The sequence below is a fragment of the Pempheris klunzingeri genome, chromosome 19 (genome assembly GCF_042242105.1).
Source record: "Pempheris klunzingeri isolate RE-2024b chromosome 19, fPemKlu1.hap1, whole genome shotgun sequence".
Classification (NCBI taxonomy): Eukaryota; Metazoa; Chordata; class Actinopteri; order Acropomatiformes; family Pempheridae; genus Pempheris; species Pempheris klunzingeri.
Genome location: NC_092030.1, coordinates 21267350 through 21291402, shown reverse-complemented (window position 1 = coordinate 21291402; position 24053 = coordinate 21267350). Strand labels below are relative to the sequence as shown.

Genomic DNA, 24053 nt, shown 5'->3' with positions numbered 1-24053 from the left:
GGCAGGAGTTTAGGTTTCTGCCAGTACTTTGGACCTTTTGTCATTTCAGCCATGGCAACAATCCCATCTTATTAGGTTTGAAGTGTTTAAGCTGCTCAGTCGTTCTTCTCTCGCCCCAGTTGTGTCGTTTGACCTTTTCTGCTCAGCGTTCAGATCGGTGGTGGACCGTTATCCTGCAGCATTATCGTTCCTCATTACTTCTCGCCTTGCATTGCTTTTTTTTTTCCCCTCCTCCTCCTTCTTCTTGTAGTTGCTTCTCTGCAAGCTGTATTAATGCTGCAGTCACAGCAGTTTGGTGGAAAACAAGCAGCGGCTGATTCCACTGATTATTTCCTCTCCGCTGATTGAAGGTGCAGATCGGTGAAATCAGCTGCTCTGGTTTCTTCGAGGAGGGATGAAAATCTGCAAGCTCACAGCTCTCATGGTCGCACATTAAATGAGATCTAGAGGCTTAAAGTGGGATTTCACACCTTTAAACCACACAGAACCTGATTGTTGAGGACGTCCTCGAAGACGCGTCTAATTTCTGACGTTATTTGTTCCCTCGTTGTTTCATCCTCTTTATTGTTTGTTTATGGAATCACTCATTTTCCGGTCGTATCCTCCCGTACTGTGCGGCTAAGCCTCTCCTTCCTGACAAGCTCTTCAGAAAACTGAATGCCCCATCAAACTAAAGCTGTCACAGTGGCGACTGTCGCAGCAAATTCCCATCAAACGAGCCTCAAAAATGCCACAAATCTGTCAGCCCTCATCAGCGTGTCTATTGTCTTCACCCCCAGAAATAACATTAATCTTGAAAACTGCAAAGGGGGAAATTGGTTCTGAAAACATTCAGTGTTTTAATGGACTTTGCAACATCTGGGCTTTAATTATTCATCTGATGAGTGTACCAAATTACTCAGGTAGCAGCGCAGCTATGGAAGCTGTCAGCGTGTTTTTCTGATACATGACAGGAAATTAATTACACCAAATGTTAAGGCAGGCTCTGCTTTTTAAACTCAATCACACAGACAATGGACTTTCCTTTAAACCCGAGCCAAATGAGCTCTCACTTGCATGATTAGATGTTTTTGGTTTTTGAGGATCAAACCCAGAAGCTCCACTTCAACCACAGAGCTCATCATAATTCTGCTTGTCAACTATTCAACCCCAATCCATCTGTATTCATCTATGCGTCTCTCTCATAACACGCCATTGTTTAGGCGGTTTCAAATAGGGATTTGATGACCCTCTTGCTGTAAAGAAGGTAATTGGGACGAGTGCAGCAACAAAAACAAAGGCACAGTGAATGCAAATGCAAACACACACTGGAGACCAATTAAAGACGAAGGATTGTCGTCCACCGGTGGCCCGAACGCTTTCTGCAAAACTCTGTTGGCGCCATAAAGAGAGAAAAACCACAAATGTGCTACTTGAACTAACTTATCTTATTTATTTAGTGTGAAAGGGTCGGTTCACCCAAACAGTCGCTGGTTCTGGAGGCGTTTTTAAGCCGTTTTCTAATCCAGTTTTAAATGTTGAGGGAGTCGGAGAATTCAAAATGCTTCACCGCTCCAAAAATATGGAAGCCGATTTCTGTCAGTCATCATGATGAGAAACTCTCCTGTGATGATAATAATAATAATAATATCTCATAATAATGACTTAGAAGCATCTGTCTTCTTTATTTTGGATTTCAACGTCTGTTTTTGAGACACTAAATCATCTTGTCCATAAATTTTGTCATTATCTTATGAAAGTTTCCAGGTAGTTTTTATAAGACTGTGCCAGTACTTTGTGATTCTCATTATTTTGAAAAAATGCATCATTTATTTGACAGTTTCTCAGAATTTTGTGATATTGAGTCATTTTATGAGGTCTTTATTTTGAGATATTAAGTCACTATTTCCAGCTTCCAGAGAGTTTCTCATTATTTTGAGTAATCGTTTCGATAAAGTGTCTCATTATTTTGAAATACCAATTCACTGTTTTGAGAAAGTTTCTCATTATTTTGTGAAAGTTTCTTATTTTGAGATGGTTAGTCATTATTTCCAGAAAGTTATCATTATCATAAAAAAAGGAAAATGTCTCATTATTTTAGTTGCATTAGTTTCTCATTATTTTGAAATACAAAATCTTCGTTATTTCGAAGATTTTCTTTTTGGCGGAAATAATCTTCCATACAAAACAGACCCAGAAACCTCGACAACAGCAGAAATTTAAACTCTGTGTTTGGACGTTTGTTGCTGAAATGCATCATGGGAAAAGGGTCGTACTCACCTCCTCCTCCTCCGTTTTCATGTCCACACACTCGTACTGTAACTAAAGCTGGGAGAGAGCTGAAGCAGCCGGAGAGGAGCTCCCGCTGTGAGTCACAACATCGTCTGTGGACAAAATGAACGGGATTTTTACTTCCGGAGCCAAAGACCCAAAATACTTCCTCCTACACAGCTCCTATTTCAGATAGCTGGCTCACAGAGATCTGCCTCCACCCCGGAACAAGGTGGATGGCTCTTACAACGCCGAAATATTATATTAAAACACTTGAACACTCTGTATTAACGGCAGAACACACCGTTTACCAGGGCTGTCACTTCTTCTGTAGAATTTAAATGACCTTTCAAGCAATAAAGGTGCATTTCAGCAACAGTCATCCTGAAATTAAAGGATTAAAGGTGGATTTTTTTTAAACAATAGTAAAGCAAACAGCATATTGGCCTGTTCAACGTTACGTTAAATACAGAATAAAAGATTTACACACAGAAAGGATGTTTGAAATCAAGTTACATTTAACATGAGCTGTTGTTTTCTTGCACAGTTCAGAGGGGCCCTTTTGCAGAAAGTAGCTGAATATAAATATGACATAAAAGTCTTTGTTTTATCCTACGTCTTTATTAAAGAGACTCTGGTTTCTTTGTGATAATCAGGTCCAGATTGTATCAGTCTAAGTATAGTGGAACTAGACCTGGTCCAATGTGGTCTAGGGGTTTGAAAAGTAGCAGTGAAATCTCTTGTTTTTGTATTTTCACACACAGAATAGAGGTTTCACAAATCTGAAAACATGTTTTAAAGAGACTCAAGTCCAGAAGTATTGTGTTTTTTTTTAAAATCTGGGCCTGGTTCAATATGTTCTAGATGTTAAACGAAAGCACCAGTGAGCTGCGTCTAAAATTTAATTTTTTTATTTAATTAATTAATTTTTTTCTGTTGCTATTCTTTTCATAATCACACTTGCATTTATATAGATTTGAAAATGACAATATCTTAAAAATAAAAGAATTAGTTTAGATAGTTTTAGGTGAACTCTGACCTCTTCGAGTTCAAAGGTCAAAGTTCAAAGGTCAAAGTTCAAAGGTCAAAGGTCAGTGTTGTGCGCATGACAAAACTTTGGCGCTCTTGGAGAGTAAGCTAGCGGGCGCAGCGGAGATGGGGAGGTGGATGCGGTTTCTAACCCAAAAAACATGGCAGAAAAAAGAAAGAAAGCTCATCATTTTCACAGTGAATGGGAGGAAGAGTTCTTTTTTACTACTGTGAAAGAAAACTGCGTGTGTCTCATTTGCGGCGACGACAAAGCGGCACACTTCCCTACGTGTCGTAAAGCTAGCGTGCTAACTGCCATGCTAACTAGCATGCTAACTGCCCACCGGGAAGCTCCGGGCAGAAACAGCCCGTGAGCTGAAGGCAGCTTTGGGTAAGCAGCAGTCTGTTTTCACCAGGCCGGAGGAAAAATCCCAACAAGCAGCCGAAGCCTCGTTTAGAGCTCCACATTTTCAAACAGATACCAGATGTTGTCAGGGGCAACATGGCGGTGTCATGGCAACGGTAAATAAAAATATTGATTTTTAATTGTGTTCAATTCAAAAGTGTCTTCATGAAATGTAAACATATCATTTTGTTAAAAATGCCCCAGATTTGTTTTAAAATTTGATAATATTTATTTAAAAATATGAAAGTTGATTTTTCTTAAACATTAAATAATTGATAACTTTTCCAAACATAGTTGATGATGTGTTTAAAGGCTCTTTGTCAGTGGGAAGTGAAAATGGAACATTTGTTCTATGAAATGTTGTAGAAGTGATCATCTGAAAATTTAAACAATTGCTGAGATTAATAGTTAAGTAATTGTTGATAATTATTGTGAGAAATCACTAACGTGATCAGTGTCTTCACGTAGATGAGTATCATTGATCATTAATAATAATATATAACTAAAGACAAACTGGTAGCCCTTCGCATGACAAGATACGCAACAAGATGATGCGATATTTTGAGTTTTTTGCAAACTTTCGTTGTTTCCATTCAGATTTTTTTTATTAAACCGTCCCAGGAAGCCAAAGAAAAAAGGATTTTCACACTAAAATGCTGAAACTTCACTTGGTTTGACTGCTGAAGCCTCACATTAGCCGGTGATGGATGCCTATGGGGTTGAGTTACCCTTGTCACGTATTAATTTGATCTATTGGCTGAATATCGATCAGAGCAGCTTTAAAAGAGGGCAGGACTTCGGCTCTCTGCTCTGTTAGTGATTGATCTGTTTGTCACCAGAAGCTGTGATTGAATTGACTGATAAATCGATTTGTCACCACTAAAATGACGAGCTTTAAACAACAACTTTTGGGCATTAATCTGAGCACGTTTACGACAGGTACGGCTGCACTGTTTGTGTTTGGAGGAAGCACTGCAGAGATTTGGCTCACCTGCACACTTTGTCACAGTCAAAGGAACTGAGGAATTAAACGTCTGCACCTGCCACTGAGCAATTCCTGCTCACCTGTGACTTTAATTGTAGCTTATATTCTATATATTAGTGCAGCAGCTGGACGGGGAGGTGTGGACGCTGTAATGGCTGGCAAAAATAAAATGGTAATTTGATCAGGCAGTCAGTCAGGCTGCCTCGCTGGGATCAAGTCCTTAGAACAAAATAATACAGAGTGTGTTAGATATTAAAAGTACCTGGATCCAGTTCTGCTAAGGGTTTTATATACACATGGAATATCTAAGATCAAAGTAGGTCCACTTGATTGTTGTTCTAAGTAATTATTTAAAGGATCCCTACAGAGATAGACCTGGAAGATCCTTTTGGTTTAACTTAAACAGTCATTATATTGCTCTCTTCAAACACACCAGACTCCATTCAAAAAAAGAGTAATTTTACCCCTCTGCTGCCGTTCCATTTAGTTGGTCTTCTTTTGTCTTGATTGGTTGGTTTATTTGTTTAATTGTGTGTTACACAAATATTGTGTTGGCTCCAAACCGACCCTTTAAAACACCAAAGTCGCACAATAACGCAAACAAACTAACAGATCAAGGCAGCAGTAGATCAGCAGCTCCTGTGTGCTGTGAGGTAAAATGACTGTTTTTCTGAATGGAGTCTGGTGGCTTTGAAGAGAGCACTACATTTATTTTACAGCTTTACTTGCTTTATAAATTAATTGTTTTTATACATAAAACATAAGCATGAATATTTCCTGGTAAAAACTGATCATTTCACCGTGCAGCACACTGGTCCACTGCCGCCTCAGCTGGTTAATTTGTTTGTTGGCTGTAACATTGGAAATAAAGCTGGTCCGTCCAAAATCCACCTACCGGCACATCTAAAGCTCACTGATTAACACCTCGTATCTCCTTTGTTTGAACTGCACAAAAAGCAAAGTGTAGAAATGACAAATTGACGTTTTAAATGACTGTTTTTGGATGAAATACTTCTTCTATACTCTCTGGTACAAGTTTATTTTTTAATTACCGAATGTTCCTCTCTCCCCTCTGGCCATATTTTTATCACGATTTCTTAATTGCCAAATTTAAGGGTCTTCATTAAAAATGGTTATTTGCATGACATTAAATGTAAATGACATCAAAAGCAGAGTTTTAGAGCAAAGCAAGAGCTGTGTGTGTGTGTGTGTCTGTGTGTGTGTGTGTGTGTGTGTTAACATCAACGTGCTGCTGAGTCGCTGCCTTAATAATTGCAAGCTGTGAGCTGAAATGAGTTTCTTGATGATGGCAGTCTGACACGTTGAGCCTAATGCAGGTACATTTCCAGAAAAAAATAGAAGAAAAGGCTATTTATTTACTGTCTGGAGATGAAAAACAGCAGAACAAGAAGAAAGTGCTCGTGCTGTCGACAACAGAGAGGAGATATTTTCCCCCCGACTTATTTCCCTGTTGATGAAACTGACAGCAGCAGAGCTCCCGCCTGTGTTTTTTTTAACTGTTTAAATGGCACTCGAATGTAAACTGGCTGCAGCATGAGCAGTTTCTCGGCTGGAGTGTGTGTTCGGCTGCCGGCTGGACCGTAAAAGCATGCAGGCAAAGAAGACGCAGGGTGTGTGTGTGTGTAGATGTGTGTGTGTGTGTGTGTGTGTAACTGCTGGTCTGTGCTGTTTTTGAACTAAGCTGCTGGAGATGGCATTTTAGCATGCACGGCAGAGCAGTTTGCCTGTCTATGCATTTCTTCTTTTTTTAAGTTTCTCCCTCCTCCTCCTCCTCCTCCTCGCTCGGCTCCTGTCATGCTTAACTGCCCCGTCTCCCCTCTACTCCATCTGTGTGTGTGTGCTCAGTCAGTGTGTTGTTTGTGTGTGAAAAATGGAGGTAAGCCTGACTGGGCTCGGGCTGTGCTGGCTAGATAACCCTGCTCCCGATAAGAGCAGCAGGACGGTGACAGAACCACCCAAAGTCGTGCTCCCTGGGTTTTTATTTTTTCATCCATTGTTTCCCCCCTTTTTTTTTTTTTTTTTCAGATAAAGAAGTCCCCACAGCTGGCCCCTCCACCCAGCCTCCAGTGGAGACACCAGGGAGCACGAAGGAGAGCAGCCCCAAAGCCAGAACCTCCGCCGCGTTGGCTGGAGGTTTGTTACAGTCGGTGCTGACTCAGAAAGGACGGCTTGTCTCCAAGAAAGGGGAGATCCTCCCCTCCGCTCTGCCCCAGAACCTGCTCCCTCTTCTGGGCAGAGGACTCAGTGTCAGCTCCCTCCCTGGGAGTCACTCCCTGGAGCATCAAAGCGGGGGATTACTGAGGAGGGTGAAACCCCCGGCTCCAGCTGCAGCGTCAGGCCGAGGCAGCGATCCAACCGAGCCTCTCCCCACCGACACACACTCCCAGCTGCCTCACACACAGACACACACAGCTGAGCCGGCAGTGGCGGACAGCACCACTGTGGGCACGACGCTGGACCCTGACACAGAAACACCTCCATCAGGTATGAACTCTCTTCTTCAGCAGTACTCTGAGGACTTTAGCACACAAAACATTATGCACAGATGCTGACAGGATCAGTGTCAACATGTCCTGGCTGCAGCTTCTCTCATATGAAGATTTACTGCTTTTCCTTTGAATAATTTGAATCATCTGAATGTTGTTTTTAAATAAAGTCGAGCTTTGGACAACCAGCACAGTGAAGGAGTCACTTTGGGCTCATCGTGATGCCATTTCTCACTATTTTCACCATTTTTACAAACCAAACATGATGGAGAAAATAATCAGCAGCTGCAGTTTGATACTAAAGACTTCAAAATGAGCTCCAACAGTAAAATCCTGCTTTTCCATCAATGATGAGGATCAATAATCTAATGATAGAATCTATAATAGTACAACAGTCACAGGGGACACTTTTCTACTCCTCTACTTTTACATTTATACTTTGAACATGATGGAAAATCAACATTTCCTGTGAGCATTTGTTTCCAAGAACTATGTACATGCTAATTTTACAGTTAGATAAATCTAACGACACACTGAAATCAGTGGTTGTGTGTTTTATAGCAATGTTAGTGCAGCAAAATAACCAGAAATGCTGCGTACACTTCCAAGTCATTACTGCTCTATTCTAATTTCAGACATCTTCAAAGGCACCAGACTCCTTTGACAAAAACAGTGATTTTACTCCACAGAATAGTGGAGTTGCTGGTCCACCGCTGCCTCTATCAGTTAGTTTGTTTGTGTTATTGTGTGACTTTGGTGTTTTAAAGGATTAGTTAAAATGCAGACTGACCCTTTAACAATAACACAATGACACAAACAAACTAACTGTTGGAGGCAGCAGTAGAACACCTCCCATGCAAAATTAGTGTTTTTTTGAATGGAGTCTGGTGTGTGTGCAGAGAGCGATATAAAGGTTAAACCAAAAGGATCTTCCAGGTCTCTCTCTGTAGGGATCCTTTCCATAACACTTAGAATAACACTCTGAGCCTGTCGGTGGCTAAAATACAGGACTTGCACTGGTGAGTGGGTATTTTTACACTGCTCACATCTGAATACCCCTCCCTCCCCCGAACTGATCTTACAAAAGTCTTTAGAGGAATGTGATTATTTATTTCAAGTCACTGTTAACAGCCACGAGTCCTTGCTGTGCCTTGCCTCCGCTGCGTTGCCGTTTTGATCCCTATAATTTCCGTCATTAATTATACACAGCAGGGATTTCCAGTGGGTTTCCAGTCAGGCTCACATTAAAGGGATTACAAGGCAAAAAAAAAATCCCAAGGCCAGCGAGAAAAATAAACTCCTCTGCTCTCTCCTCAGCTTTGTCGAGCTGCATGGTGAATTTCTCAGACCCGGAGGGCTACATAGACTCCTCAGATGACCCCCCTCTGCCGGACGGCACCTTTGTGCACTGCACCTACACAGTGACCGTGTACACCGGCTATGGAGTGGAGCTGCAGGTACAACTCAGCCGCTGGTTATCTGTCATTTTGTAGTGATGCGGTGCTGTTTGTAGTCCAGGTCATGACAGGAAACGATGCTCTTGTGTCCATAAAAGTATCAAACTGAGTTCATTTGAGCAGTTGGGGGAATGAACGTTTTCAGAAATGGGGCCATTGTTAAAAATAAGCCTCCTGGCGGCCATTTTTTGGCTCTGGCATCATGTATTTTGCATCACATGTCCTGAATCATGCATGGTGCATTCAGTGACATTGCGAGAGGGAAATCAGAGCGTTTCAGAACCTTAGCTGGACTTTAAACACCATAAACATCACGTCTGTTGAGTGCATGTTCTCCATCCATCTGTCGCCTACACGGCTTCTCCTTAAGGTTGATTAGTCTTGGGCTGTGGGAGCAAGCCGGAGAACCCAACATGAAAAAAACATTCATGTCACGTGGAGATTTAAACGTCCATCAAACACTGAGGTTTACCTGTAGGAAAGAGTGTGTTGCTGCCACGCGGAGGCCTCTGATCTGATCCCATGATGAGCTCCGCCTCCTGGTGGCAGCTGATGGTACAGCCACGGCTCCTTCATATTCACATGTCTTTATTAACATGCACACAGTCATGTTTCACCGCAGAGGAAAACAGCTCCAGGACTTTGATGTCCTTTATTTGAGTGTTTTCCTCTCCTCCTCGTCTCCTTCGTACTTTATTTTACTGCTCGACAGCTGCAGCTGCTGTTCAGGTTAAGATTCTACATTAAGGACAAAGAGACTGAAGCAGAGGATCAATTATTATGGAGGACAAAGAGCCTGATGGTCATGTGAGATGTTTCTGATATCACTGATAGTACTGTTACTGTTACTACTGTAGTACTGTAGTACTGTAGTACTGTTACTGCAGTACTGTTACTGCTGATACTGTAGTACTGTAGTACTGTTACTACTGATACTGTAGTACTGTAGTACTGTTACTACTGATACTGTAGTACTGTAGTACTGTTACTGCTGATACTGTTACTGCTGATACTGCAGTACTGTTACTGCTGATACTGTAGTACTGTAGTACTGTTACTACTGATACTGTAGTACTGTAGTACTGTTACTACTGATACTGTTACTGCTGATACTGCAGTACTGTTACTGCTGATACTGTAGTACTGTAGTACTGTTACTACTGATACTGTAGTACTGTAGTACTGTTACTACTGATACTGTAGTACTGTTACTGCTGATACTGTAGTACTGTAGTACTGTTACTACTGATACTGTAGTACTGTTACTGCTGATACTGTAGTACTGTTACTACTGATACTGTAGTACTGTTACTGCTGATACTGCAGTACAGACAGTACTGTTACTGCTGATACTGCAGTACAGACAGTACTGTTACTGCTGATACTGTAGTACTGTTACTACTGATACTGTAGTACTGTAGTACTGATACTGTAGTACTGTTACTACTGATACTGTAGTACTGTAGTACTGTTACTGCTGATACTGTAGTACTGTAGTACTGTTACTGCTGATACTGTAGTACTGTTACTACTGATACTGTAGTACTGTAGTACTGTTACTGCTGATACTGTAGTACTGTTACTACTGATACTGTAGTACTGTTACTGCTGATACTGTAGTACTGTTACTGCTGATACTGTAGTACTGTTACTGCTGATACTGTAGTACTGCAGTACTGTTACTGCTGATACTGTAGTACTGTTACTGCTGATACTGTAGTACTGTTACTGCTGACACTGCAGTACAACTGGTACTTTACTTCACAGCTAATACTTGTGTACATGTCCAGTGTTGAATGAACTGAACATCAGTCTACATGTGGTCAGAACACTGCTGATGAAAAAAGTACATGTATGAACTACTAAACAGTTCAGGAGGTTAAACCTGCAGCAGTTAACATGAGCACAGTGCAGAACCGTCCTCACTACAGTGGAGGAGAAATGACACTGGGCCACACACACACATTTAATTTCGGTTCAGTGCAACTGACAGTTTTATTGGTGCGGCACACAGATTTCATATATTACCACCATCAGTGACAAAATGAATTCTGTGTCCCTCTAACGTGAGACAACTATCAACACATTTTGGAACAAGAGGTGAACTGTTGTGTTTTTCTCTCTGGTTTTACGACATTGTGATGCAAATTGAAACTCTCAGCCAACGATGTTACAAACGAGGACCGAGGAGCACATTTAACCTTCCTCGTAGTGGTTAACCTCCACTGACAGCGTTTGTTGTCATAGTTTTTTTTAATGCAGTTGGACTGTAGAAAATAAAACCCTGTAAATGCTGTGTACATTTCCATATTATTACAGCTCTATTTAAAGGATAACTCTGAGTCCTATTTTCATATATTTTGGTGTCTACATGACTGGTAGATAAAACAAATAAAGATTGGAATCGGTCCAGTTTATCTCCTCCTCGTTGCAGCTGCAACGTGATCCTTTGGGACAACTGCACCTGATCACAGTAGGTCCACTAAAAGAGCTTGTTTGATCCACTGACAGGCTCAGAGTGTTATTCTAAGTGTGTGACAGCATCATGGAAAGGATCCCTACAGAGAGAGACCTGGAAGATCCTTTTGGTTTAACCACAAACAGCACACACACCAGACTACATTCACTAAAACAGGGATTTTAGAGAACAGGACACAGGAGCTGCTGCTGCCTCGATTGGTTAGTTAGTTTTATTGTATGATGTTTTAAATGGTTAGTTCAAAAGTAGATCAACCCCTTAAAAAACAATAATCCTAAAAAACGAACTGATTTAGGCAGCGCTGGACCTGCAACTCCTATGTTCTACATTACTGTTTTAGTGAATGTAGTCTGGTGTGTGTGCTGTTTGTGGTTAAACCAAAAGGATCTTCCAGGTCTCTCTCTGTAGGGATCCTTTCCATGATGCTGTCACACATTTAGAATAACACTCTGAGCCTGTCAGTGGATCAAACAAGCTCTTTTAGTGGACCTACTGTGATCAGATTATTTGAAGGCCTTTGATCTACTGGACCAATACAGATTACCGCCTACAAATTAAAATGTTTTTTTTTAAACTGGAAAAAAAAGAAATTCTAATCTTGTGCAGGCAGGGGGTTTTATTAGATTTACACAATATTACAGTACATAAATTACAGTTTGGGTCATATTCCTGTAGTTTTGACACTCCTTTACACAGTGTAGGTAATGATAACACTATAAAAGTTAACTGCTGTGATGTTCAGTCAGATAAAAGCTACTCAAGCTTTTAAGTGCAACCTGAGTAGCTTTCTGTGTTATTCACCTCAGCAATATACTGAGGGACTTTTTATTTGACAACGTCTTAAAGAGTAAAAACATTTAGACTCTTTCAACTCCTCCTGTGTGTCCAGGTAAAGAGTGTGAACCTCTCCGAGGGGGAGCAGCTGTCAATCAGGGGCGCGGACGAGCGAGGCGCCCTGCTGGTCCTCGCCAACCACACGCTGCTGGTTGAAGGCCAGGTGATCCGCAGTCCCACCAACACTCTGTCCGTCTACTACCGCTCCGCGCTGGAGGGAAGCATGGGCATCTTCCAGCTGCACTATCAGAGTGAGTCCACACAAATATAATAAATAAATCCATCGCATGTGCATCCTCATTAGGGCCCGAGGGGCTGTTTGTACTCTCCATACATGCTGATTGCATAATCAGAAATCTTCTCATCTAATCACTCAGCACGGTGATTGAATCTGTCGTGTGAATTAGCTGATTAGAGGTCTGATTAGAGCTCTGATTAATTGGCTCTCGTCTCATTAAAAGGCTGAGTTTCTATAGAGTGTGTATGTTTCTGTGCGGCGTGTGTGTGTGTTTGTGTTTGCTTGGCTGTGCCAGCCCATAATGGATATGACAAGGACTGGAAAGGAGGAAGCATCAGAGTGTTAAGACCCACCTGTGCCATTAATCACAGCCATCTAATCCTTTTACATCACCACCAGGTAGGAGGGTGGAACACAGGGGCGCCGGTGGAGATTAAAATGCCTTTTGTAGGGGGAGAAAATGCTCGAGACGAGGCAGGAAAAGCAGCGTTAGGAGAATAAAAACAACACAGACATCGCAGATAGACCTGAAATGTTATCACCCACAGCTCGCAAAGCTTATTATTACTCAGATTATTCAATTAAAATGTACCTGTGGGTGTTGGATTCCACAAGTGGCCATTCAAGTAGATTAGAAGCAAAAACACCGGCCTGAAGTGCTGATTTCCAAATCCTTTAAAGGCTTTAACTGACTAATAATCAGCTCAGACCATCTGAGGTCCTTCTGGCCAGAGGTGGAACAAGTATTCAGCTCCTACACCGCAGTAGAAGTACTAATTCACCAGAAGTATTATCAGCAAAAATCTACTTAAAGCATAAAATCAAATAGTGAATAGTTTTCCTGTCATGTCTCTGGATTAATATCACAGCTGCATTAATGTCAGTGTGTTTTACTGCTGTAGATGTTTAAGACTGAGCTCATTTGGGTCATTTGATCTACAGCAATGCATCATGGTCTATAAGATCAACATAGGTTTGGGCAAAGATAATCTATAGCTAAAGATGGCTCATTACAGGCCGTTCCAGTGGTCTCCACTTCCTGTTTCCTGAGTGGGCGTGGTCTCCACTGCCTGTTTCCTGAGTGGGCGTGGTCTCCAGCTGTTTTAATGGTGGTCTAGTATAATTCAGACTGTTGCTCAGTGGAGGTTGTAGGTAGCTGCTGTTCATGTTCATGTTAGCTTACATGTTAACTAGCTTTGGACGACTTTGGGTTGATAAAATAATAAAGAACCAGCAGGTGGAGCAGGTGTAGAGTGACTGCTTTCTGTTAGAAACAGCTTCAGAGTCACTGAGGACATAGAAAAGCCAAAGAATCGGTCAGAACCTGTGATTACGTTCACGCCACCCATTGGACTGAACAGACTGAGGAGCTGCTCCTGGTCACCTGAAGGGGGCTGGGCAGTGGACATGCACCACCTGACGCAGGTACAGGAAGTGTACAGGAAGTGAAGTTGCAGTTTTGACCCCTCTAACTGTTATTCTTTGGTGTGCTGTGACTTTTTCCTGTATCAGGTTCTCTGGGAAATTTATAATGCCCGTAAATAAACTGCATTTCCCAGGGGGCACTACGTGACCCTCACCTGTTCCTGCTCCTGCTTTTCCCCCGTCGGCGGCGAGTATAAGTAACGTTACATTAACCTGAAAACACTGTTGGTCTGAGTCACGCTGGAGCAGCAAGCTAACGTTAGCATTATCGTATATATTATTTATCATTATATTTTACCACAAGCTTTGTTGAATGTTTTATTCTGACTGGTCAATTACAGCCTGTTTCTGATTTTTGCAGTTCTGACAGTTGACGCAATATAAAATCATTTTTAAATCAATACTTTATGTGAAATTATTGATTTCTTTAGCGCAGAGCCGTGTAATAAGCAGGATAGTGTGCAAGACAGCAGGATGATTCAAGAAGTTTGCAATAATAAGCAGCTCCTGGACTTTATTCCTTATTTAATATAATATTCTAGCATCATATTTCACTCTAATGCTTTTAACGGCTGTCCCCTTTGATAAATACATCTTCACATGGCGTCTTTTGTTCCCTGTATTCAGGATGTATTCATGGTTTGTAAGAAGAGCACAGACGGACACTTGTGTTTTTTCCTTTTCCAGCAGAAAACCAAAAGTCTTAAATCTTTTCATGAGCTCAGAAAGTCCTCCTGTTTTCAGCCTCTGTGATGATGAATTTTCCAGCTGATCCAGGAGGGTTGGAAACAGTTTATTTAGCTTGAAGAAGAAAGAGGGAAGACGAAGAAGGAGGAGGAGGAGGAGAGTTTTCTCGGCCCGTAAAGGAACTCCTCATCCGTCAGCTCATCACAAACATTCACCATCAACACGTGTGGAGATTTCTGCTTTTTGCTCGAGTTCATGTGCAACTTCACACGTTTCTCATTGTTTTTTGATAGATTACATCATCTTTATCAATAGATATTGTTAGAGAGGAGATCAAAAATGTATCAAACATGGCCATATACATGCAGCACTAGTCAGCCCCCTCCCTGGTGTCTCCCTCTGTGTCTGCAGTCTTCAGGCTGAGCTGCTCGCTGCCGAAGAGGCCTCACTACGGGGAGGTGTCGGTGCTGGACCTGCTCCCCGGAGGCACCGCCCGCTTTCACTGCCACATGGGATACCACCTGCAGGGGGAGCCGGCGCTCACCTGCCTCAACGCGTCCCTGCCGGTGTGGAACGGCAAGGTGCCGAGCTGCAGGGGTGAGCGCTGCTGCTTACTGCTGGACAGAAATCCAACATCTCCTGATTCATCCATTAATTGTTTGGTCTATTAAATGTCCGTCACACTTTTCCTGAAATCCATTTCATATTGTGCATTAACGCTTTAAGAAACACTTAAATGTTTAATTGATGAGATTTTCTTTGTTTGAAACAGTATTCAGACAAAAATAAGAATAAGTTAGAATAACTATTTTCCAATCCTACAGAAAAGACCATAAAATGAACTGTATAAACAATCAAAATGTTATAAAAGTTAACCACAGTGCTCTGTGCAGCTCTTTGTGGAGGCACGGTGAAGAACGCCACAGTGGGGAGGGTGCTGTCCCCCTCCCCCCACCACGGGCCCAACGCCACCCAGGACCGCTCGTGCTCCTGGTCCCTGGAGGCGCCCAAGGACCAGAGGCTGCACCTCCACCTGGAGAGACTGGCCTTGGGACCCACTGACAGGTAGGAGTGTTACAATTAATTAGGGTAGAGAACCTAAACTGTGTGACTCTGAGTTTTTAAAGGGTTAGTTTAGATCCAACACAATATTTATGTAACTCACAATAATGTCAAGAAAAACTAACCGACTGAGGTAAAATTACTGTTTTTTTCAATGGAGTCTGGTTTGTTTGCATCAAACGATACAATAGATAAAACAATGATGTTTTAAAAATGTTTTACAAAATGATGGAACTTGTTTTTGTGTGACTTTGGGGTTTTAAAGGGTTACTTCAGATCCAAACTAACCAAGGTTATTCCTGTGTTCTGTGAGCTAAAATCCCTGTTTTAGTGAATGTAGTCTGGTGTGTGTGCAGAGAGCGATATAACGACTGTTTGTGGTTAAACCAAAAGGATCTTATAGGTCTATCTCTCACTTAAACACCAGTCATTCCAGCCTCACATCCACTCACGCTCACCGTCGCTCCGTCCCTGCAGGCTGGTGTTGTGGAGCGGCCTGGACGCCGGCTCAGTGGTGCTGTTCGACTCGGGTCGGGGCGGGCAGATACCTTTTGAGGGGGTGATCAGCGAGGGTCCAGCCGTGCGGATCCAGTTCATCACCGATCAGCCAAACCACAACACGGGATTCAACATCCGCTATGAAGGTACAGGAGCTACTAGGGAGCTAATCCCACACAAAATAAAACACAAATTCCTGCAGCACAGTTTAAAACGTACCAGATTTCTGGGTATATATCTATAATTACATTGTAATGATTTAAACAAACAGGAGAGGATTAGAAAGCTCCATGTCTCTGCTTACATCTGGCACTGCCAAGTCAGTTTTGGCCGGATGTTTAGGCAGTGGGCTGGTCGTCCAACATAATCTGAGCTAAAGCTCTCAGTATTTCTGGCATTGTCACTTTGAGGAGGGATGGGTAGATCCCTTCCAGCACATTTATCCTCATCAGGAAAGAGAGAATGAGACCAAAGAATCGTCTCTGCCACTGGAAACAAGATTTATGGACGTATGGAGGTTTGAGTGAGTGAGATGCTACCAATCGTCTTGCCATCTGTTTATGGAAATCAATCATTAAAAATGTCATTATCAATGATCCACATGGTGCAGCTTTAATGATAACTTATTAAGTGGACTCAGCTTTCCGTCTGTCTGTTTCCAGCTTTCGAGCGCGGCCACTGCTACGAGCCCTACCTGCAGAACGGAAACTTCACCACCTCCGACCCGCTGTACGGCGTGGGGGCGGTGGTCCAGTTCACCTGTGACCCGGGCCACGCTCTAGAACAAGGCCCCCCTGTCATCGAGTGCATCAGCGCCAGGGATCCGTACTGGAACGACACGGAGCCGCTGTGCAAAGGTAGAAGAAGACGGAAACGTCGGTTCTCATGCAGGAGCGTTTAATTTTTTCAGTCTTTTTAGTTAAATAAATCTAAACAAGCCACTTTAGATCAATGACTGGATTCTCTGTGTACCTGTTCTCATGCACAATCGAATTAATTGATCATTTAATTATTAATGCCATCACAGAGCTTGATGTAAGAATATGGGCGTGGCTCCGTCAGGCTTGTTGATCAGGTGAAAACACATTTTAGTCAGAATAAAATTGTATTGTGTATTGTGTTACCTCTTCTTCCATCTTTCAGACATCTGTGGTTTTGGAATAATGGGAAGTCTCCTAATCAGATGACCTCTTGTTGCTATGTGAGGCTTAAAAAATGTCACCCCAGAGTAAATAGAGGAACACACTGTGTCCTGTTGGAAATCAGCAGAGGAAATCAGAACAAATAATTAACTTCTGTCACAGAAATAATGATTTAACATCAAGTTAGACGCCAGTAAACATTTAAACAGGAGCCGAAAAGGTCGATGTGACGGTCACACATTGAGACGACAGAAGCTTTGAGTTGATAAAAACGTCGACACGCTCACCTGAGTCCCATTATATCTCTACTCAGAGTTATTAAGCCTGACGAACAGCAGCGAGAGGCTATTTTTCACCCTGCAGAACACAGGAGGTGCTGTGTAGGTGTTGTGGCTTTGCTTCTGTTACTGTCACACGATAACACAAAGAAACAGACAGATTGAGACAACAGTAGTCCAGCAACTTCAGCAGCAAGGTAGAATTACTGTTTATGCTCATGTTTTATGTAAAAAAACAACAAAAAAAAAGCTGTAAAATAAATGTAGTGCTCTCTTCAAAGCCACCAGACTCCATTCAGAAAAACAGTCATTTTACCTCACAGAACACAGGAGCTGCTGCCGTGATCTGTTAGTTTGTTTGTGTTATTGTGTGACTTTGGTGTTTTAAAGGGTTAGTTTGGATCCAACACAATATTTTTGTAGCACATAATAACACAAACAAACCAACCAATCAAGACAAGTAGGCGAACCAAACGAAACGGCAGCAGAGGGGTAAAATCCCTGTTTTAGTGAATGTAGTCTGGTGTGTGTGCTGTTTGTGGTTAAACCAAAAGGATCTTCCAGGTCTCTCTCTGTAGGGATCCTTTCCATGATGCTGTCACACACTTAGAATAACACTCTGAGCCTGTCAGTGGATCAAACAAGCTCTTTTAGTGGACATTCATTCTCTCTTGCAGCCTGTGCTTGGATGCCGGCTGAGCTGATCTACTGGACCAGTTCCAAAACATTTTACTACCTACTGGTCATTAAGACATCAAAATATGTTGACTGAAGTTTAGAAAGACCAGAACTGTGCTTTAGATCTTCCATATTTCTGACTTTTCCTCAGTTATTGTCTGTGTGTCTCCCTGCAGCCCAGTGTGGAGGTGACCTGACGGGTCCGGGAGGCGTGATCCTGTCTCCAAACTGGCCTGAGTGGTACGGCGAGGGAGAGGACTGCAGCTGGAGGATACATGTCGGCGAGGACAAACGGGTGCTGCTTGATGTACAACTGTGAGAAACACACACACACACACACACACACACACACACACAGAGCCATGAACATCAAAACCTGAGCTCTGATCCAAAGTTTGGCCCGACCAAGAACCAAATGTTATCATTAAAAATGAATACGTGGAGTCTCAGTGAGGGGTCCAGTGCTCCGTCTAGATGTGCCTATTGATATTTCTCTATCCCGGCTCATGCTGAACCATTAAACTCAAAACTTGACAACATTAGAGAGCATGCTGATGAGGCTGCAGCGTTCGGCAGGCTGTGCTGCCCTTGTCTTGACTCCCTGGCTCGCTCCAGAGCTGGCCACCAAGGCTTGGATCGAATCTTTTCCTCTATCCTCCGGATTTGTGTCTCAGAGACTTCCACGCACACCGAGAACACTGAATTTAAAGCCAATATATAAAGCGTAGGAGAGAAACTTTCAAATTATTCTGATGGCACACATCGTGGTGCAGCTTGGTGAAGTCTGAATGTTTTTTGTTTTTTTATCAACTTTAACTTCCAAAAGTTATGTAAAAGTGCAAATTAGAAAGCACAGAGGAAAGAAATGAGTTTATTCTGAAGAATGGGAGCTTGATGAACAAAGGCTCTAACCCAGTAATATCTAGGGAACATAAAGGTTGTGGAGGAGTAAACGGAGTAATAAGACGGCAGACGTAGGAAGGAGTCGGTCCATTTAAAGCCGTGTAAGTCAGAAAGAGGATTGTGCAATCAGCTCTGCCTTCTATTGGTGGCTGATGCAAAAGGAACCGAATGAAGACCCCTTAATGCCGTCATGGGTAGGCTGGAGAAAAGCGCATTGCAGTCATTTTGGATGTTATGAAAGCGGGTGTAAGGATTTTGTTGTCTGAACTGGATAAAATGAGCCAGAAAAAGGCAGATTTTGTGGCACATTATGCAGCTGAGAAAAAAAAAAAAAACGATCAATGACTATTTTTAAATTCTTCCCTGCATGGCAGAAACTATGCAGCTCTCATTAATAATAGAAACATCCATGAAAACCGAAAAGAAACATTTCAATCTCAACAAGAGAAGCAAAGAAGGGCTTCTCCTCAAAATGTTGAACTGTTCCTTTAAAGTTTATTGGTAGTTATTCTTTTTAAAAGTGCTGCAAATGATGTTAAAATCGTGGCTGTTGGAGTAAAAGTTCAACTGCGAAACATGAGATGTAGATAAGAAATAAGAAATTGATGTAAATACAATAAGCAGGGTGTCGGTGTCACACGTCCTCTACTTCAAAATTCATTTTACATCTTTTTTTTTTATTTTTCTGGTATGAAATGTCTGACGTGTTGAGCTACACTCCCTGCAAACACTAATCCAATTTCATAGCTCAGTCCTTTGGTAGATTAACGTCATATTGTATCTGCACGAATTTCAATTTACAAACCTGTGAAAGCTGCGTCTTCAGGAAGCCCCCGGTGTGGCGAAACAAACATGGCTGTGTTTACACACCGTTTAACACTTGGCCTCCGGATGGATGCGGCGTTTAGCCTCTCGGGTCGTCTCGTCTCCCACGCAGTCGGCTGTCGACGTGATTCATCAGAAGTCGTCCTGAACTGACACCGCTGGCTACACTCCTCCATCCATCCATCCATCCCTTCCTCCCTCTCTCTTTCAGACTGAACATCAGTGACAGCGACATGTTGACCATCACCGACGGCGACGAGGTCACCACTCGTATCCTGGGGCGCTACGTCGGAGGAAGCAGCCCCTTCAAGCTCTCCTCCACCACCCCCGACCTGACCGTCACCTTCCACTCCGATCCAGCCGGGCTCGTCTTCGGCAAGGGCGAGGGCTTCATCATCAACTACATGGGTGAGAGACTGTGGACTTAAAATACGAGGAATCAAGACTGGCTTTCTGATATATCAACAGTAAATAGTTCCTGCTGTCAGGATACGATGCAGGAAATGAAAAGCAGAAAGGACGAGATGGAGGAAGGCCACTGATGTTTTATATCAGGGGGTGTCGAACATGCAGCCCAATTTGATCTCCAGTAAAATCACAGCGTAATAACCTTTAAATAAACACAACTCCACATTTGTCCTTTTGTTTTAGTGCAAAAAAGTACAAGTAAAATGTTCAAAACATTATGAAATTTGACTTCTCTGTCATTTTTACACTTTGCAAAGTCGTCCCGCGGGCTGGATTGGACCCTCTGGCGGGCCGATTTTGGCCCGCGGGCCGCATGTTTGACACCCCTGCTTCATATGAACAATGAGTAGACTGGGCAAAAAAAACAAATTAGAAAAATTATATATATATATAATAGGTAAAATCAGTAGCTTAGGAGAATCAGATGACGTCTCTCGCCTTATTTGCTGGTTTCATCAGATCAGAAATGTATTAATCCACGCCTGCAAATAGTCCCCAACAAATGCATGATAGATAGATAGATAGATAGATAGATAGAAATACTTTATTGATCCCTGGGGGGGAAATTCTGGTGTTACAGTAGTACAGAAAAAAATACAAACAATAAATAAGCAAAATAAAAATGTACATATGTTGTGTGTAGCAGGTAAATAAATACAAAGTGTAATATACACTATAAACAGTCCCAAGTGTACCAATGTAATGTGCCATGTTATCAGTGTGTTATCAGCAGCTGTTTTAAAAAACCAGACTGTATATTTGTGAGGAGCGTTTAAAGGTCTTCAGTAGGAACCAGTGGGCTTGGAGCTCAGACAGGAAGTCAGAGAGTAATAAGAGACACGTTGCTGGCTTTGGTCTTTTTATGGGATTTGTTAACACTAAGAAAAATATAGAATAACGCCGGCCGTCTCCTCTAAATAGATCTGCAAATGTAACCTCTCATTCAGCCTCGCCATTCGTTTTAGTTTAGCCTTTTCTCCTAAATCTGCCCTCTCTCCGTTTTTCATCTTCCCTTTTCCTCCCCTCTCTCATCTTTATTTGTCTTTCCTTTCATTTCCCTCTGCCCTCATTCAATCACATCCCATTTGTTTCACCATCTCACAATGGCTGTGATCTACACACAAGCCCCGAGTTTAACAAGCAAGCCAAATAAGCTCACTTCCTCCTTTTTACACGCAGTAATGTGCAGCTCTTCCCACATCCAACACCTGACTCCAATTTGGAATCGCACTGAGACACACACTGTCCAATTTACTTGTCACCCGCCCGACACCACAAACTCACACACGTCTCCCCGAGGAGTAAATCAAGTAGACACAGCATGAATACGTAGGCTACTCTCTTTGATTGTGTGTGTGTGTGTGTGTGTGTGTGTGTGTGTTCAGAATAAATTACCCACCACACACACTCGGGCTGCACAGAGACGGAGAACCAAGTCAATAGAGAATGAATAATTGATCCAGGATCCTTCAAGTTACAAATCCCTACAGGCCTATTATATTGTACAATGTAATGCAATACAGTACGCTGCCCGATCAATCATCAAATATACATATGCACACACACACACACACACACACACACTAGTCCCAACAGGAGGCTACTTGTTTATACAGCACGTCTCTCTAGGCTGCAGTGATTTATTTTTTTGTGCCTTTAAAGTGCGTAAATTTTATAAATTTTGTTTTTTCTTCTTGCCGCAACTGGATGCTGCTGGAGGAGGTTTCGGTTTGCAAGAGTCAACAGAGCGTCGACGACAGCCTGCAAGTGTGTGAATGAAAAGGAGAATTTGATTTAGCTGCAGTGGTGTTTCTTTCTGAAATGGCCAATATTTTTACATAGGCGACCTCTAGTGATGACAGGAGCAAAGGAAGTCAGGTGACGTAGTATGCAGAGCGATAGAGAGGAGGTCGGGCTGGAAGAACGAGTCAAACACAAGACTTTTACCCAGGAAACCTTGTTTTGACTTATTTTAACTGACTATTTTTAAGGTAATTTGCGTCACGTACTCTACATAACTTTACTTTCATAACCAACATGCTTATTTTAACCCAAACTGTGACCTTTTTAGTCGTTTTGGTGCCAAAACCCAACCAAACTGCATTTGTTGCTCATGTTTGTAGTTTTGTCATTGGAAATCAATCTATTCTGTTGTTTGGGTAAGTTCTTATCCCAACTAACCATTTAAAATACTAAAGTCACACAAACAAACTATCTGATTGAGGCAGCAGTAAAACAGCATCTCTCATGTTCTGTGATATAAAATCACTGTTTTTGTCAATGGAGCCTGGTGTGTGTGTTGGATCCACTGACAGGCTCAGAGTGTTATTCTAAGTGTGTGACAGCATCATGGAAAGGATCCCTACAGAGAGAGACCTGGAAGATCCTTTTGGTTTAACCACAAACAGCACACACACCAGACTACATTCACTAAAACAGGGATTTTAGAGAACAGGACACAGGAGCTGCTGCTCTGCTGCTGCCTTCATTGGTTAGTTTGTTTATGTTATTGTGAGTCACAAAGATATTTTGTTGGATCTGAACAAACCCTATAAGAAGTCTCGCAATAAAACAAAGAAACTAACTGAACAGCAGCTCCTGTGTTCTACGAGGTAAAACTGCTGTTTTTATCAATGGAGTTTGGTGGCTTTGAAGAAAGCGATGTGTTTGGATGTTTGTGGTTAAACCAAAAGGATCTTCCAGGTCTCTCTCTGTAGGGATCCTTTCCATGATGCTGTCACACACTTAGAATAACACTCTGAGCCTGTCAGTGGATCAAACAAGCTCTTTTAGTGGACCTACTGTGATCAGGTGCAGTTGTCCCAAAGGATCACGTTGCAGCCATTGCAGCCCGTTTGGTGGCTGCAGGCTGAGGTGATCTACTGGACCAACTCCACTTAAATATACTAAAATATATTGTACATGTAAACAGGTCGATGAAAAGGTTCCATCTGCTTCATCATTATTTGTAAACTGTCGTCCTGTTTTCCATTTTAAAAACCTGTTCAAGTCCTTCCTCCTGTTATCTTCGTTAACGCTTAAGTTCTTAAAATACGTACGTACATCACCAAGTACAAAGTACGTTCATCAACGTTTAAAGGATTTGTTTGCCTACCAGCTCACAGGAAAACAAATCTGGTTCAAAGGATTCGTACATTTATGGAAATCAGAATCGACACTGTCGAGTTTGCGTCCTCGATTGATCCAAAGGGAGAGTTTTTCTCCTCGTGCGGCCGTGGGCTTTGTTAAATCCCACATTCTACAGCTCCACTGATTTTGATACTGTAAAGATAACATGACAGGAAAGTTTGTGCCGGATGCTTTTAATCCGAGATCAGAGGAATTCTTGATTTAGAAAGATGTTCAGAGCGATGAAGAGGCTGCTGGTCGGAGCCTCCTGCTGCTGCTCTGTCTGCTTAATCAGTGCATGCTGCTGTGCGAAGTCCTCGGCATGGAAACGCTGCAGCCTACAAATGAATCGGGGGGCAAAACATCCATCCTTTGTGTGGTTTTTCATTTAGTAAAACAATTAAGTCGTTAAGTGCCGGGGCATTTGAGAGCATCTGGTTAACTGAGAGTTTGAAATGGCCTCTTCAAAGCTGCGGTAATTGGGTCTAATGAGCGTGATGTAAGAGGCATTGTTCAAAGAGACGAAACCCTCAGAGACTCTGCAGCGCCCATCGGCTCCGTGCGGCATTTTAGCGTCTTTCAGCTCACTGTTTTGGTTTTTTACGGCCAGAAGCTGTTTTCTGTTTTGGTTCTGGCACCTGTTTTTAGAGGAAAAGGCTTAAAAAATGTGCCTGCTCAGCGTCACCAGCTCTGGTTCTGGCCTGGTGCTCGTGTGGTTTAACTTGCGAACTTTATAAGAACCAATTTTCTTTTTTCAGTGGCAGACTGTTGCT

The 24053-nt window shown here is 42.4% G+C and overlaps 2 protein-coding genes across 3 annotated transcripts in view; one reads left to right on the top strand and one right to left on the bottom strand.

Annotated features, from left to right (window-relative positions):
• scarb1 (scavenger receptor class B, member 1) overlaps positions 1-24053 on the bottom strand; it is a 238870-nt gene that overhangs the window by 112968 nt on the left and 101849 nt on the right. The gene's annotated exons all lie outside the window — the stretch shown is intronic.
• Positions 1-24053, top strand: part of LOC139218801 (seizure 6-like protein) — a 53169-nt gene that overhangs the window by 22651 nt on the left and 6465 nt on the right. The window contains exons 2-10 of the mRNA XM_070850496.1: positions 6717-7175; positions 8495-8634; positions 12003-12198; positions 14709-14894; positions 15191-15362; positions 15837-16003; positions 16520-16714; positions 18132-18270; positions 19895-20091. Coding sequence (XP_070706597.1) covers positions 6717-7175; positions 8495-8634; positions 12003-12198; positions 14709-14894; positions 15191-15362; positions 15837-16003; positions 16520-16714; positions 18132-18270; positions 19895-20091 — 1851 coding nt within the window. The remainder of the gene's footprint in view (positions 1-6716; positions 7176-8494; positions 8635-12002; positions 12199-14708; positions 14895-15190; positions 15363-15836; positions 16004-16519; positions 16715-18131; positions 18271-19894; positions 20092-24053) is intronic.